Raw genomic sequence first — 13,795 nt, forward strand, 5'->3', positions numbered from 1 at the left:
GGTCTGTAGCTCAAACACACAATGTTTTAAAAAAGGTTATAAGTCCAAAACGCACTGATGTTATGGTGGGACTAATTGGGTTAACCCTTCAGAGGAAGGGATACTCCACCTCTGTGCTGTGAGCTGAGGTTGTGTATCTCTGAATTTATATATGTCTGCTACTCTCACCACCCTAGTGGCTGATGCCTGGACACGGACTTGAGCCTCCCTGTTCCCCGCGGCAACATCTTCCAAGCAATACCCTAACCAGCTCCAGCAAACACACACCTACCTCTCAGATAAGATAACCATAGATTATAGGAAACCAAATGCTATGCTCAATAACATTGAACAATTGAGGCACAAGCATAACCTTAAAATGCCTGCGTTGGGCTTATCTGGTCATTATTTATTCATGATAAAAACAGGACATGTCAACAGTTTAGGAAACCATTAGTGTACTTTAGACTCTATATAAATGTAATGGGTAACGGTACATTTGGGACCACCTGGCTTTCACAAGGCAACGGCACCCCGCCCCCCATTAGAGTAGCTCTCTGTGGTCTCTCCAGTCTCTGTGTAATTACACTGATTGAGCCCCAGTGTGTTCTCCAGCTAGTGTGCTAATAGCCAATTGACTGGAAAGTCTCTGTAATGCAGAACACAAATCAATGTCTGAGTGGCTTACCACCGTACTGCACCACTGGGTGGGATGTGTCACTTTGATCCCGACTGAGAAACACAGGGATTTCCTCCAGATAAACTTTACTACCACTCCCAGAAGCCACCATGAGAGGTTCTGCAGTGTTTGTGCTTATACCACCACAATACTCAATTCCAAAACGATACCAAGGCAAAAAAAAATAAGGCATATTAGCCAAAGTCAGAGAATGGCACTTGACCCAGACAGATCTTTGAGTTCAATATTATTACATTTATGTCCATTTTTCAGATAGCCATGTATAAATTAATGAATCTAATCATACAATATATTTGACTTTGTTTTACCAATCTAACTACATAAAATAATTTGTTATAATAATGTTATAATAATGTTTAAATGGACACATCTGAAATCAGGCTACTTGATGCAGAAAATCGACAATCACAATAAACGTTCTACCACAGCGACCATGTTAATTTTGGGAAGCATATTTGATTCGGAGTTCGGACATAAAGTTTGCATGTGAAAACTACTTCTAAAACGCATTCAGTTGTTCCGAACTCACTTCACTTGCGCTAAAGAGGGAGGCTGGCTCGGCTGGCACAGATCAAATACACTGTTGGAACGCTGACGGTGTTTACTTGTCCTAATAATTATTATTTTTATAATATGAAACATTGCGCAGAAAACCAAGTGTTTTAATCGGCATATGCTTACTTCAATTTTGACCTAACGCTGATTAAGATAAGCAGAGTAAGGTGTTCACGAGGGCTGTTGCGGTGATCGTATTAACACAACAACGGCCGTTATGAGTCATGACCGCAGTCAAATTCCACGTGATTTCCTCTTATGCCCTCTGGACATGCGTTGGAAGTGACTGTCAGGTCGCTAATCGCCTGGTACTCAGTTCTCCATTGTCCGGTATTGATGGACAGACCGGTTTGGCTTTTTACTTTACCTTCTATAACAGTATATGAATGTTTGGTTTGTTAAATATGATATGCTGTGTGTAACGTCCATTTTTATAGTTTACCTCGCTATTTGAGTCATCTTTCGCTGCCATCTCTTTCTCCATGCTGCTTTCTAGACCTAACTCCGCCCCCTGTCACTCAAGGAGCACATGTTGTTGTTGCATGGTCAATGCAGCACATGCAACAATGTTGATGACAACAATGCCGTTTTCACTTTGCTTCTGTAAGAACCTGCTTCCTCTGGGTAGTCCCAGAGCCACTCCGCTGCTGTCTTTTCAGGCAGCCCAGCTGCTGCATCTCCCAGCCGTGGAGGGAGGTAGGGCAGCCACACTGGGGATCCAGCATCTGTAGCCTGATTTATAAGATATTCTAAAAAGGTGTGTATCATTCACTAAAGTTGCCAAATAACTCTAAATCTAGCTAGCCACTTCATATGCACACTCGCTCCGGAATGGGAAAAGTTAAATTAGCATGACACTAACCAGTGGACAAATTGTCATGACCACCACAGTCCTATAGGGTAGTGAATTGATGTTAGCTTCAGCTGTAAACTAGCAAGGAAAGTTAGCCTACAAAGCTGAAAGCTACCGGTATCTTCTTCCATTGTAAAGTGTTCTAGCCTCTAATGGACATTGTTTTGCGAACAGTAATTAACAGTTGCAACCTTTCCACATAACGTGTTCCATTATTCAAGTGTGTGAGTGGGGCGCTAACATGATGCAGCCCAGACTGAGTGAGTGCAGTGGTTCCTTAGTACACGCTAGAGCTAGCATTGAGTAAGTGAGCAGGCACGGTACATTCACGCTATAAGGAGACATCGGCTGCGTTGATAGACTCGATGCTCTCTAAAATCAGTAGACAACGCGAGACATATTTGACAGAAGTACCGAAAGTAACAAATATTATAGTACCGAACTGTTTTTTCATGTTCTAGTACTGAAAAAGTACAGAAGTTTCGGTACTGGGCAACACTAGTCTGCTGAGTGTTTACGTCAAAAGCTAGCAGACTTCTGAGGCTCTTTCACTTGAAAGCATTTGAGTGAGAAAAGACAGTCAGTGTTTGGGGAAATATAGGACATGTTATGTAAAGTGCTCTATTAATATTGTCAAAGGATGTACACGGTGCACGTGCTTGCATAGGAAATCTTACAAATATGACATTTCTTACCAACATCTATTACTAGGATAAAACAATATGCTTATTGCTCACCCAGTTCTGGAGACCTCTCCTTATTCTTGTAGAGAGGCAGCTAGGCTGGTAGATGTTTCCAGGTGCTTACGAACGCAGTAGGAATTAGTGAGTAAGGCACTGTGGTTATACTGTTCCAGCTATCGGACGTGGGGTCATAACAGTCTAGTGTCTTACAGCGCTGCGTCCCAAAGTAGCCCCCCACCACGTACAGTTTGTTTCCAGAGGCCACAGCGTGGCAGCTCATTCTTTTAGAAGTCATGTCCCCAACACGAGACCACTGGTTGGTCTCACAGTCAAAGCGGTAGGCAGAAGCGGCGGTGAACTCAGTGTCTCCACCCATGATGAAGATCTGACTGCCTAGAACAGCGGCGGCCGTGTATCTCCACGGCTGCGGACACTCTGCTGCGATGGCCCAACGGTTCCCTAGAGGGTCGTAGCACTGCACCTTGGAGGCCTTGTCTCTGTGGATGGTGGTGCCACCAAAGACAAACAGCTTCAGCTTGGCGCTGACCACGGCTGCATTGCTAACACCGTCTCTAAGTGGCGCCATCATGGTCCATTTGTTTGTAAGCGGGTCATACCGCTCTACCTGTTTGAGGGAGACTGAGGGGGAGGCAGGGAAGACACCTGCTATGGCAGTGTGGCCGCCCACCACATACAGGCAGTTCTCCAGTTCAGCAGAGCCATGGCCGAAACGTGCTATCAACATGGGTGCTCCTTTAGACCACTCCTCGTGGACCGTGTCATAGATCCAAACATCCTTAGACACCCCGTTCTCAGAACCCCTCCCCCCAGTCACGTAGACCTTACATCCGATGGCACAGGCACTGAACTCCTTCCTGGGGCTGGGCAGGTCAGACTTGGGGATGATCTCCTTGGCTTTGTGGTCCACCTGGTAGATCTTATCACACATGAAGGTCTGTCCTCCCAGGATGAGCAGTGTGTGGCCTGCCTTGCGGGGTCGGGCACAGGGGCTGGTGACCACCCCATCGTTCTGCAGAATTTTCTTCTTGCACTGCATGGCCTCCTCCACGATCTGCCGGCTCCTCTTGTCTGACATCACCAGCTCCTCGCAGGCCACCGCCTCGATCAGACACTCAGAGGGCAGCAGGGCCAGGCGGATGCCCCGCAGCAGCTCAGGGAGGTAGTCTCTGCGGCCATCCAGGTCATATCGCACCCAGCGCATCACAGCGTTGAACACGATCTGCTCATCCTCGATCTCCAGCTCGTCACTGAGGATCAGGTCCAGCAGCTTGTCCTTGTTGAGGCCGTAGAAGTCCTCTGTGTCCCGCACCGCCTCAAAGTGCACCAGGCACATCCTCCAGGAGAGCTCATATAGCCGTTTGCACTGGTGGGCGTCGGACAGCAGCATCATGCCCAGGCAGTTGGACGAGTGCAGGTTCTTCTCCAGGAACTCTGCGGCAGCGTCTCGGATGTCGTGGAACTGCAGCATGTCTCCCGCCTCGAGTAATGACTCTGCGTTCTCCTCATTGATGATGACGCGTGATGAGTAGGCAAAGTCAAGCAGCAGCTCCAGCACCTCTGGATGCACACTGTCTCTGAAGTTCACCTCATTGTCCAGGCTCTCCCTCAAGCCTCCACTGAACATGGCCTCAAAGTAGCGACTGCATGCAGCTAGTACGGCCCGATGGCAGGGGAAGGAGCGGTCCCCCGCCCACAGTGTCACATCAGTGAACATGCATTGCTTTCGGAGGGTGTTGAGGTGGGTGAGCACACTGTCTGGATGCGAGGGCTTATGGAACAGAGAGATGTTCATGGAGCCCGTGCTGGTCCGGGACTTTCGGTTCTCGTGGACGGTGACTGACATGGTTTCAGAGATCTCCAGACCCAGGGAGTCGCTCGTCTCAATTTCTCCAACTAAAGAAAAAACAAAAACAGAAAAATAAATGAGATATGGAACTAACTGCTTGATGTTTTCCCCCAGATATACACTACCATTCAAACGTTTGGGGTCACTTGGAAATGTCAATGTTTTGAAAGAAAAGCTAATTTTTTGTCCATTAAAACCAGTTAGAGCTCTAGGGGCGCTATTTCATTTTTGGATAAAAAACGTTCCCGTTTTAAGCGCGATATTTTGTCACGAAAAGATGCTCGACTATGCATATTCTTGACAGTTTTGGAAAGAAAACACTCTGAAGTTTCAGAATCTGCAAAGATTTTGTCTGTAAGTGCCCCAGAACTCATTCTACAGGCGAAACCAAGATGATGCATCACCCAGGAATTAGCAGAATTTCTGAAGCTCTGTTTTCCATTCTCTCCTTATATGGCTGTGATTGCGCAACGAATGAGCCTACACTTTCTGTCGTTCGCCCAAGGTCTTAGCAGCATTGTGACGTATTTGTAGGCATATCATTGGAAGATTGACCATAAGAGACTACATTTTCCAAGTGTCCGCCTGGTGTCCTGCGTCAAATTCGGTGCGCAATTGCCAGCTGCTTCTACTTTACCATTTGATTCAGGGGAGAAAGCATGTGTCCAAGAACGATGTATCAATGAAGAGATATGTGAAAAACACCTTGATGATTGATTCTAAACAACGTTTGCCATGTTTTCAGTCGATATTATGGAGTTAATTTGGAAAAAAGTTCGCGTTTTGAGGACTGAATTTTCGGATTTTTTTTGGTAGCCAAATGTGATGTATAAAACGGAGCTATTTCTAATACACAAGGAATCTTTTTGGAAAAACTGAGCATCTGCTATCTAACTGAGAGTATCCTCATTGAAAACATCAGAAGTTCTTCAAAGGTAAATGATTTTATTTGAAGGCTTTTATGTTTTTGTTAATGTTGCATGCTGGATGCTAACGCTAATGCTAACGCGAAATGCTAACGCGAAATGCTAACGCTAGCTAGCTACTTTTACACAAATTATTGTTTTCCTATGGTTGAGAAGCATATTTTGAAAATCTGAGATGACAGTGTTGTTTACAAAAGGCTAAGCTTGAGAGATGGCATATTTATTTCATTTCATTTGCGATTTTCATAAATAGTTAACGTTGTGTTATGCTAATGAGCTTGCTGATAGATTTACACAATCCTGGATACAGGGGTTTTTTCATAGCTAAACGTGACGCAGAAAACGGAGCGATTTGTCCTAAACAAATAATCTTTCAGGAAAAACTGAACATTTGCTATCTGAGAGTCTCCTCATTGAAAACATCTGAAGTTCTTCAAAGGTAAATGATTTTATTTGAATGCTTTTCTGTTTTTTTGTGTAAATGTTGCCAGCTGAATGCTAATGCTAAATGCTACGTTAGCCATCAATACTGTTACACAAATGCTTGTTTTGCAATGGTTGAGAAGCATATTTTGAAAATCTGAGATGACAGTGTTGTTAACAAAAGGCTAAGCTTGAGAGCTAGCATATTTATTTCATTTCATTTGCGATTTTCATGAATAGTTAACGTTGCGTTATGGTAATGAGCTTGAGTCTGTATTCACGATCCCGGATCCGGGATGGGGAGATCAGAAAGGTTAAAATAACAAATTTATCAGAAATACAGTGTAGACATTGTTAATGTTGTAAATGACTGTTGTAGCTGGAAACGGCAGATTTTTTATGGAATATCTACATAGGCGTACAGAGTAGAGGTCGACCGATTAATCGGAATGGCCGATTAATTAGGGCCGATTTCAAGTTTTCATAACAATCGAAAATATTTTTGGGCGCCGATTTTTTATATATTTTTTATACCTTTATTTAACTAGGCAAGTCGGTTAAGAAAACTTTCTTATTTTCAATGACTGCCTAGGAATGGTAGGTTAACTGCCTTGTTCAGGGGCAGAACGACAGATTTTTACCTTGTCAGCTCAATCTTGCAACCTTACAGTTAACTAGTCCAACACCCTAACCACCCGCCTCATGAGGAGCCTGCCTGTTACGCGAATGCAGTAGTAGCTAAGGTAAGTTGCTAGCTAGCATTAAACTTATCTTCTAAAAAACAATCATAATCACTAGTTATAACTACACATGGTTGATGAATTACTCGTGTCCTGCGTTGCATATAATCGATGCAACGCTGGGGGATGATTTAACAAAAGCGCACTTGCGAAAAAAGCACAATCGTTGGACGACTGTACCTAACCATAAACACCAATGCCTTTCTTAAAATCAATACACAGAGGTATACATTTTTAAACCTGCATATTTAGCTAAAAGAAATCCAGGTTAGCAGGCAATATTAACCAGGTGAAATTCTGTCATTTCTCTGTCATTGCACGCAGAGTCAGGGTATATGCAACAGTTTGGGCAACCTGGCTCATTGCAAACTAATTTGCCAGAATTTTACGTAATTATGACATAACATTGAAGGTTGTGCAATGTAACAAGAATATTTAGACTTAGGGATGCCACCGTTAGATAAAATACCAAAAGGTAACGTATTTCACTGAAATAATAAAACGTTTTGTTTTTGAAATTATAGTTTCCGGATTCGACCATATTAATGACCAATGAAAATGAAATGAAATGAAAAATCACTCGGTCGACCACTAGTACAGAGGCCCATTATCAGAAACCATCATTCCTGTGTTCCAATGGCACGTTGTGTTTTATAAACTTGGGTTAGCTAAGGCTAATTGATCATTAGAAAACCATTTTGCAATTACGTTAGCTGGAAACTGTTGTCCTAATTAAAGAAGCAATAAAACTGGCCTTCTTTAGACTAGTTGAGTATCTGGAGCATCAGCATTTGTGGGTTCGATAAAATGGCCAGAAACAAATAACTTTCTTTTGGAACTCGTCAGTCTATTCTTGTTCTGAGAAATGAAGGCTATTCCATGCCAGAAATTGCCAAGAAACTGAAGATATCGTACAACGCTGTGTACTACTTCCTTCACAGAACAGCACAAACGGGCTCTAACCAGAATAGAAAGAGTGGGAGGTCCCGGTGCACAAATGAGCAAGAGGACAAGTACATTAGTGTCTAGTTTGAGAAACAGACACCTCACAAGTCCTCAACTGGCAGTTTCATTAAATAGTACCCGCAAAACACCAGTCTCAACATCAACAGTGAAGAGGCGACTCTGGGATGCTGGCCTTCTAGGCAGAGTTTTTTCTTTGCAACCCTGCCTAGAAGGCCTTTTCTTAGTCGTTTGTACATATTTTGAAGCATGCATCGATGCAAACTTCAACGGAAAGTATGCAAAGAAATATGACGCAACCATGTAAAAAACGATGCACATTTTCAAGAAACCAAATGGCAGACATGATTTGAGCTGAAGCAAGAAAATACACTCCAACTTCAGAATAAAAATGTTGCCTATTCACATCTCATATGTTGCCTGTCTACAATATTATCTTGATGCATTAATACATTTTTATTTCACCTTTATTTAACCAGGTAGGCCAGTTGAGAACATGTTCTCATTTACAACTACAACCTGGCTAAGATAAAGCAAAGTGACAAACAGAGTTACACATAAAGTCAATAATACAATAGAAAAAGGGTGGCAAGCTCATAGTAAGGCAATAGAGCTAACTGGCTAACTACTACTGTTAGCCACAAAGAATTGTTAACTAGCTACCCACAAAGAATTTACATCTACTCTACCTTGCATAATATTAGTTTTAGGTCATTTTTGCCTGTTTATCTAGCTAGATTACAATAATTCACATATATCTAGCTGATAATTATGAAGTAAAACGTTTTCTTTGTGTATATCTTGTTTCATCTCTACTGTTGCCATTGTCCTGGCTGGAGATGCATTGTAAGGTCATACAGTAGGGGGAGTGCGAGTGCTTCTCAAATGTAATGTTTTATGCATTCTCCACACAAGAGAACATCCTCAGAGAATGCACTTGGAGCATGAGTGGGCATCACGGTATTACAATAAATTCGGAAAGTATTCAGACCACTTCACTTTTCCCACTGTTACAAAAATGGATTTTAAAAATCCTCAATCTACCCACAATGACAAAGCAAAAACAGGTTTTGAAATTTTAGCAAATTTATTACAAATAAAAAACAGAAATACCTTATTCACATAAGTACTCAGATCCTTTGCTATGAGACTCAAAATTGCATTCTGTTTCCATTTATCAACCTTGAGATGTCCACCTGTGGTCAATTCAATTGATTGGACATGATTTGGAAAGACACACACCTGTCTATATAAGGTCTCACAGTTGACAGTGCATGTCAGAGCAAAGACCAAGCCATGAGGTCGAAGGAATTGTCCATAGATCTCCGAGACACGACTGTGTCGAAGGCACAGATTTGGGGAATGGTACCAAAAAATGTCTGTAGCACTGAAAATCCCCAAGAACACAGTGGCCTCAATAATTCTTAAAATGGAAGTCTCCATCATTCTCTTGGAACCACCAAGACTATTCCTAGAGCTAGCCGCCCAGCCAAAGTGAGCAATCGGGGGAGAAGGGCCTTGGTCAGAGAGGTAACCAAGAACCAGATGGTTTCCCTGACAGAGCTCCTCTTTGGAGATGGAAGAACCTTCCAGAAGGACAACTCTCTGCAGCACTCCACTAATCAGGCCTGTATGGAGTGGCCAGACGAAAGCCCCTCACGCCACAGTAAAAGGCACAACAGTTCGCTTGGAGTTTGCCAAAAAGCACCTAAAAGGACTCTCAGACCATGAGAAACAAGATTCTCTGGCATGAATGCCAAGCTTCAATGTCTGGAGGAAACCTGGCACCATCTCTACGGTGAAGTATGGTGGTGGAAGAATCATGTGGGGATATTTTTCAGAGGCAGGGACTGGGAGACTAATCAGGATCGAGGGAAAGATGAACGGTGCAAAGTACAGAGAGACCCTTGATAAAAGCCTGCTCCAGAGTGCTCAGGACCTCAGAATGGGGCGAAGGTTCACCTTCCAACAGGATAACGATGCTAAGCACACAGCCAAGACAATGCAGGAGTGGCTTCGGGACAAGTCTCTAAATATCCTTCAAATCGAACATGTCTGGAGAGACCTGAAAATAGCTGTGCGGTGATGCTCTCCATCCAACCTGACAGAGCTTGAGAGGATCTGCAGAGAAGACTGGGAAAAACTCCTCAAATACAGGTGTGCCAAGCTTGTAGAGTCATACCCAAGAAGACTCGAGGCTGTAATCGCTGCCAAAGGTGCGTCAACAAAGTACTGAGTAATGGGTAGGAATATTTATGCAAATGTGATTTCAGTTTGTTTGTTTGTTTATACATTGACTAAAATGTTAAACTTTTTGCTTTGTCATTTATGAGTTATTGTGTGTACATTGATGTGGGGAAAACATTATTTAATCCATTTTAGAATAAGGCTGTAATGTAACAACATGTGGAAAAAGTGAAGGGGTCTGAATACTTTCCGAATGCACACTGAGAAACAACCCATGTTGTGGCCCATTTTAAACTAATCCCGGGTTGCTAATTGGTTTGATAACAAAACTTTGTTCAGTCACGTTACCTATCTAGCAAACAACTTGACAGTAGGTTTAGGCAAGTTTGATTGTCACAGGACTGAAGGGTCTGCTACTCAAAGGTAGGTAGGATTCATATAGGCCGAATGTAAGCTTAAAATTAGGGATGCATGATATTGGTGAACATATCGGAATTGGCCAATATTAGCTAAAAATGCCAACATCGGTATTGGCCCGATGTCTAGTTTAACGCCGATGTTAAAAACCGATGACAAAGCTGACGTGCATACCTACATAGCGTAGGTACATGACGTAATAATGGCACCCAAAAGTTTGCGCAACACAGCATTCCTAACCTAGCCCACAATGTCTGCTATGTGGATCGAGCAGTCAACAAGTCGAGCAGTCATTTGAAAGAGTAACAACATTTAAACGAGACAACTCGAAGGAAAAATCCATTAAAGCCAAGATAATGGCATTCATTGCCCTTGACAATCAACCGTTCTCTGTAGTGGGTGATGTTGGCTTTCATCGACTGGTTGAGCACCAGTACACACTACCAGGTGCGCTATTTTTCAGATGTTGCCCTACTGGAGTAACACAGTAATAGCGTCACTTCTATTAGCTTCACGATATACATACTATGGAACGCCATTTGGGTCTTTGCGTGTCAAAAATAAATAAAATACAGTAGCACTGTCAAAGCTGTACAAAAGAAAAGTCTGCAAACAAACAAACACCGGCCACGAGCGATGTGTTTACAATACCGAGTTGATAATAAAGCTTAATTTGTTCAACCGCAACTTATTTAAAAAAATAAAAAAAAATTTAACCCCTTTTTCTCCCCAATTTCATGGTATCCAATTGTTGTAGTAGCTACTATATTGTCTCATCGCTACAACTCCCTTACGGGCTCGGGAGAGACAAAGGTTGAAAGTCATGCGTCCTCCGATACACAACCCAACCAAGCCGCACTGCTTCTTAACACAGCGCACATCCAACCCGGAAGCCAGCCGCACCAATGCGCTGGAGGAAACACCGTGCACCCGTACACTGCACCCAGCACGCCACAGGAGTCGCTGGTGCGCGATGAGACAAGGACACCCCTACCGACCAAGCCCTCCCTAACCCGGGCGACGCTAGGCCAATTGTGCGTCGCCCCACGGACCTCCCGGTCGCGGCCGGTTACGACAGAGCCTGGGCGCGAACCCAGGGACTCTGATGGCACAGGTGGCGCTGCAGTACAGCGCCCTTAACCACTGCGCCACCCGGGAGGCCTCAACCGCAACTTCTGGGGTAGCTAGCACCAATACAACCAGCCTGAAAACAATGACCAGAATCCTTGAGTAAGTATTAGCAATGACCGGAATCCTTGAGTAAGTATTAGCAATGACCAGAATCCTTGAGTAAGTATTAGCAATGACCAGAATCCTTGAGTAAGTATTAGCAATGACCAGAATCCTTGAGTAAGTATTAGCAATGACCAGAATCCTTGAGTAAGTATTAGCAATGACCAGAATCCTTGAGTAAGTATTAACTAGGTTGCAACTTGTTGTTCAGTTCATGAAAATAAATAGCTAGCGAGCCATTTAACCCTGTTGCCCAAAGCTTCCGTTATAAGCAGCCAGCTAGCTTCATCTGGCTAGTGACGCTCGACCAGACCAGGTTGTGTTGTTTAGCTAGCCACAATAAGGATTAGGCACAACAGTGGAATTTGCAGTTTGCCTTCAAAATAAAAGTGTGTAATTGACAGTGATGCAAATGAATACAAATAGTAGAATTATGCCACTTTTATTTTGAAAGCTAACCACAAAGTCCACTATTGTGCCTAATCCTTAGGTTTTGATTATGTCTGGATTCGAACCAGGGACTGTAGTGACGCCTCTTGCGCTGAGATGCAGTGCTTAAGACCGCTGTGTCCATGTGTGTGTTAACTATTTAATTGTGCTAGAATGCTTAAAAGGCAGCTAAAATGCGGGGTTTTTTTGGCAAGGAAAATATCTGATATCGGCCAAAAATGTAATATCGGTGCATCAACTAGTTCAACTCTATTTATTTCTGGGGCTCTTTGGTGCCTAAAGTTTAAAAAGTTGGGAGCAGTGTGTTTGTGGGAGAGCGAGAGTAGTGTGTGTGTTTGAGAGGGAGATAGTGTGTGAGGAAGGGAGGGAGAGTGTGTGAGGAAGGGAGGGAGAGTGTGTGAGGAAGGGAGGGAGAGTGTGTGAGGAAGGGAGGGAGAGTGTGTGAGGAAGGGAGGGAGAGTGTGTGAGGAAGGGAGGGAGAGTGTGTGAGGAAGGGAGGGAGAGTGTGTGAGGAAGGGAGGGAGAGTGTGTGAGGAAGGGAGGGAGAGTGTGTGAGGAAGGGAGGGAGAGTGTGTGAGGAAGGGAGGGAGAGTGTGTGAGGAAGGGAGGGAGAGTGTTAACTAAAGAGTGAAACCGGTTTTGTGCAGTGTCTTCCCCTTACCGACACAAGGATATGCAGATCATTATGCATGTATATCATAGGAGGTTGGTGGCACCTTAACTGGGGAGGATGTGGAATGGCTGGAGCGGAATTCAATGTGCTGTACTGAATAGAAGTGTGAATTCAATGACAGGTTTTTGGAGAACGTTTAGAAAAGATGAACAAGCTTCCGGGGGACGGGGCGAGCTGGATGCTAGGCCACTGAATTTCTCCACTGTGGTATCTCGATACTACTCGGTATTGTGATACTTGTCCTGGTAATGTATCGTTTGTAAAATTGTTTTTTTGTGACAAGCCTAGCAGAAACTGATACTCAGCTATTCTGTGCTATCAATCCACTTGATGAATCTCCATAAAGCACAGCCTTGTTAAGAGTTTGTGGGGGGTACTTGAAAGTAGCCTTATGCTATTCATTCAATTGTAGTAGATACATTATCCAGCCTATTTAATGTCTCACCTATGGCCTCCAAGCATATTAAATTCTATTTAGCGAACTCCTTGGCACTTGCTTCAGAGCATATCAGCAAACCTAGAGTTTTGAGACAGTTGATTAATGGTCAACAGTTAGCATCCCTTTTAAAACTGTGGTTCTCTCCCTTGCTCTCAACATCCACCATGCAGTGGAACATTCATTCATACAAACCGGAGCTTTCAAACCATTATACCACAGAGCATTCAATTATTGAGGTCATTCTAATACGAGACAAGCAGATATAGCATTCAATATTCATTAGAATGGGTTGCTTTTCCTCCTGTAGCCTAACGGAGGGGAAATATTGTGGGGTGTACACTGCTTCTCACTCTGTTAGTATTTCTACCTCATTGTGACGCTCAAATCCCCACAGGATCAAGTGTTATTTTAACTAAAGGCCCTGGAAACTAACATCAGACAACAAAGAGTATATAAAAGCCCCATTTCAGCAACTGAATTTCATAGCAGCATCTCAGTGTGTGTGTGTGTGTGTGTGTGTGTGTTACTGTTGCACGATTAATTGAATTCAGATAGAATGTGCAATATCCAAATTGCACGAGGCTGAGATTTTCTTCTTTAATACAACAAAAACTAGACTATGGTACCTCCAATGCAGTAGACTCCATACATCCACTTCCTACATGCATATAGGATGCTGACCAATCACAAGCAGGCACTTTCACTAT

At 43.4% G+C, this 13,795-nt stretch overlaps 1 protein-coding gene across 2 annotated transcripts in view; it reads right to left on the minus strand.

The window, feature by feature from the left end:
• LOC110493816 (kelch-like protein 25) overlaps positions 1 to 13,795 on the minus strand; it is a 45,192-nt gene that overhangs the window by 18,155 nt on the left and 13,242 nt on the right. For both annotated transcript variants that reach the window (XM_036953084.1, XM_021568319.2), the window contains one exon: positions 2,825 to 4,684. In XM_036953084.1, the coding sequence (XP_036808979.1) occupies positions 2,865 to 4,634 (1,770 nt within the window). In that variant the 5' untranslated portion in view covers positions 4,635 to 4,684 and the 3' untranslated portion in view covers positions 2,825 to 2,864. The remainder of the gene's footprint in view (positions 1 to 2,824; positions 4,685 to 13,795) is intronic.

The sequence above is a fragment of the Oncorhynchus mykiss genome, chromosome 2, assembly GCF_013265735.2.
Source record: "Oncorhynchus mykiss isolate Arlee chromosome 2, USDA_OmykA_1.1, whole genome shotgun sequence".
Lineage (NCBI taxonomy): Eukaryota > Metazoa > Chordata > Actinopteri > Salmoniformes > Salmonidae > Oncorhynchus > Oncorhynchus mykiss.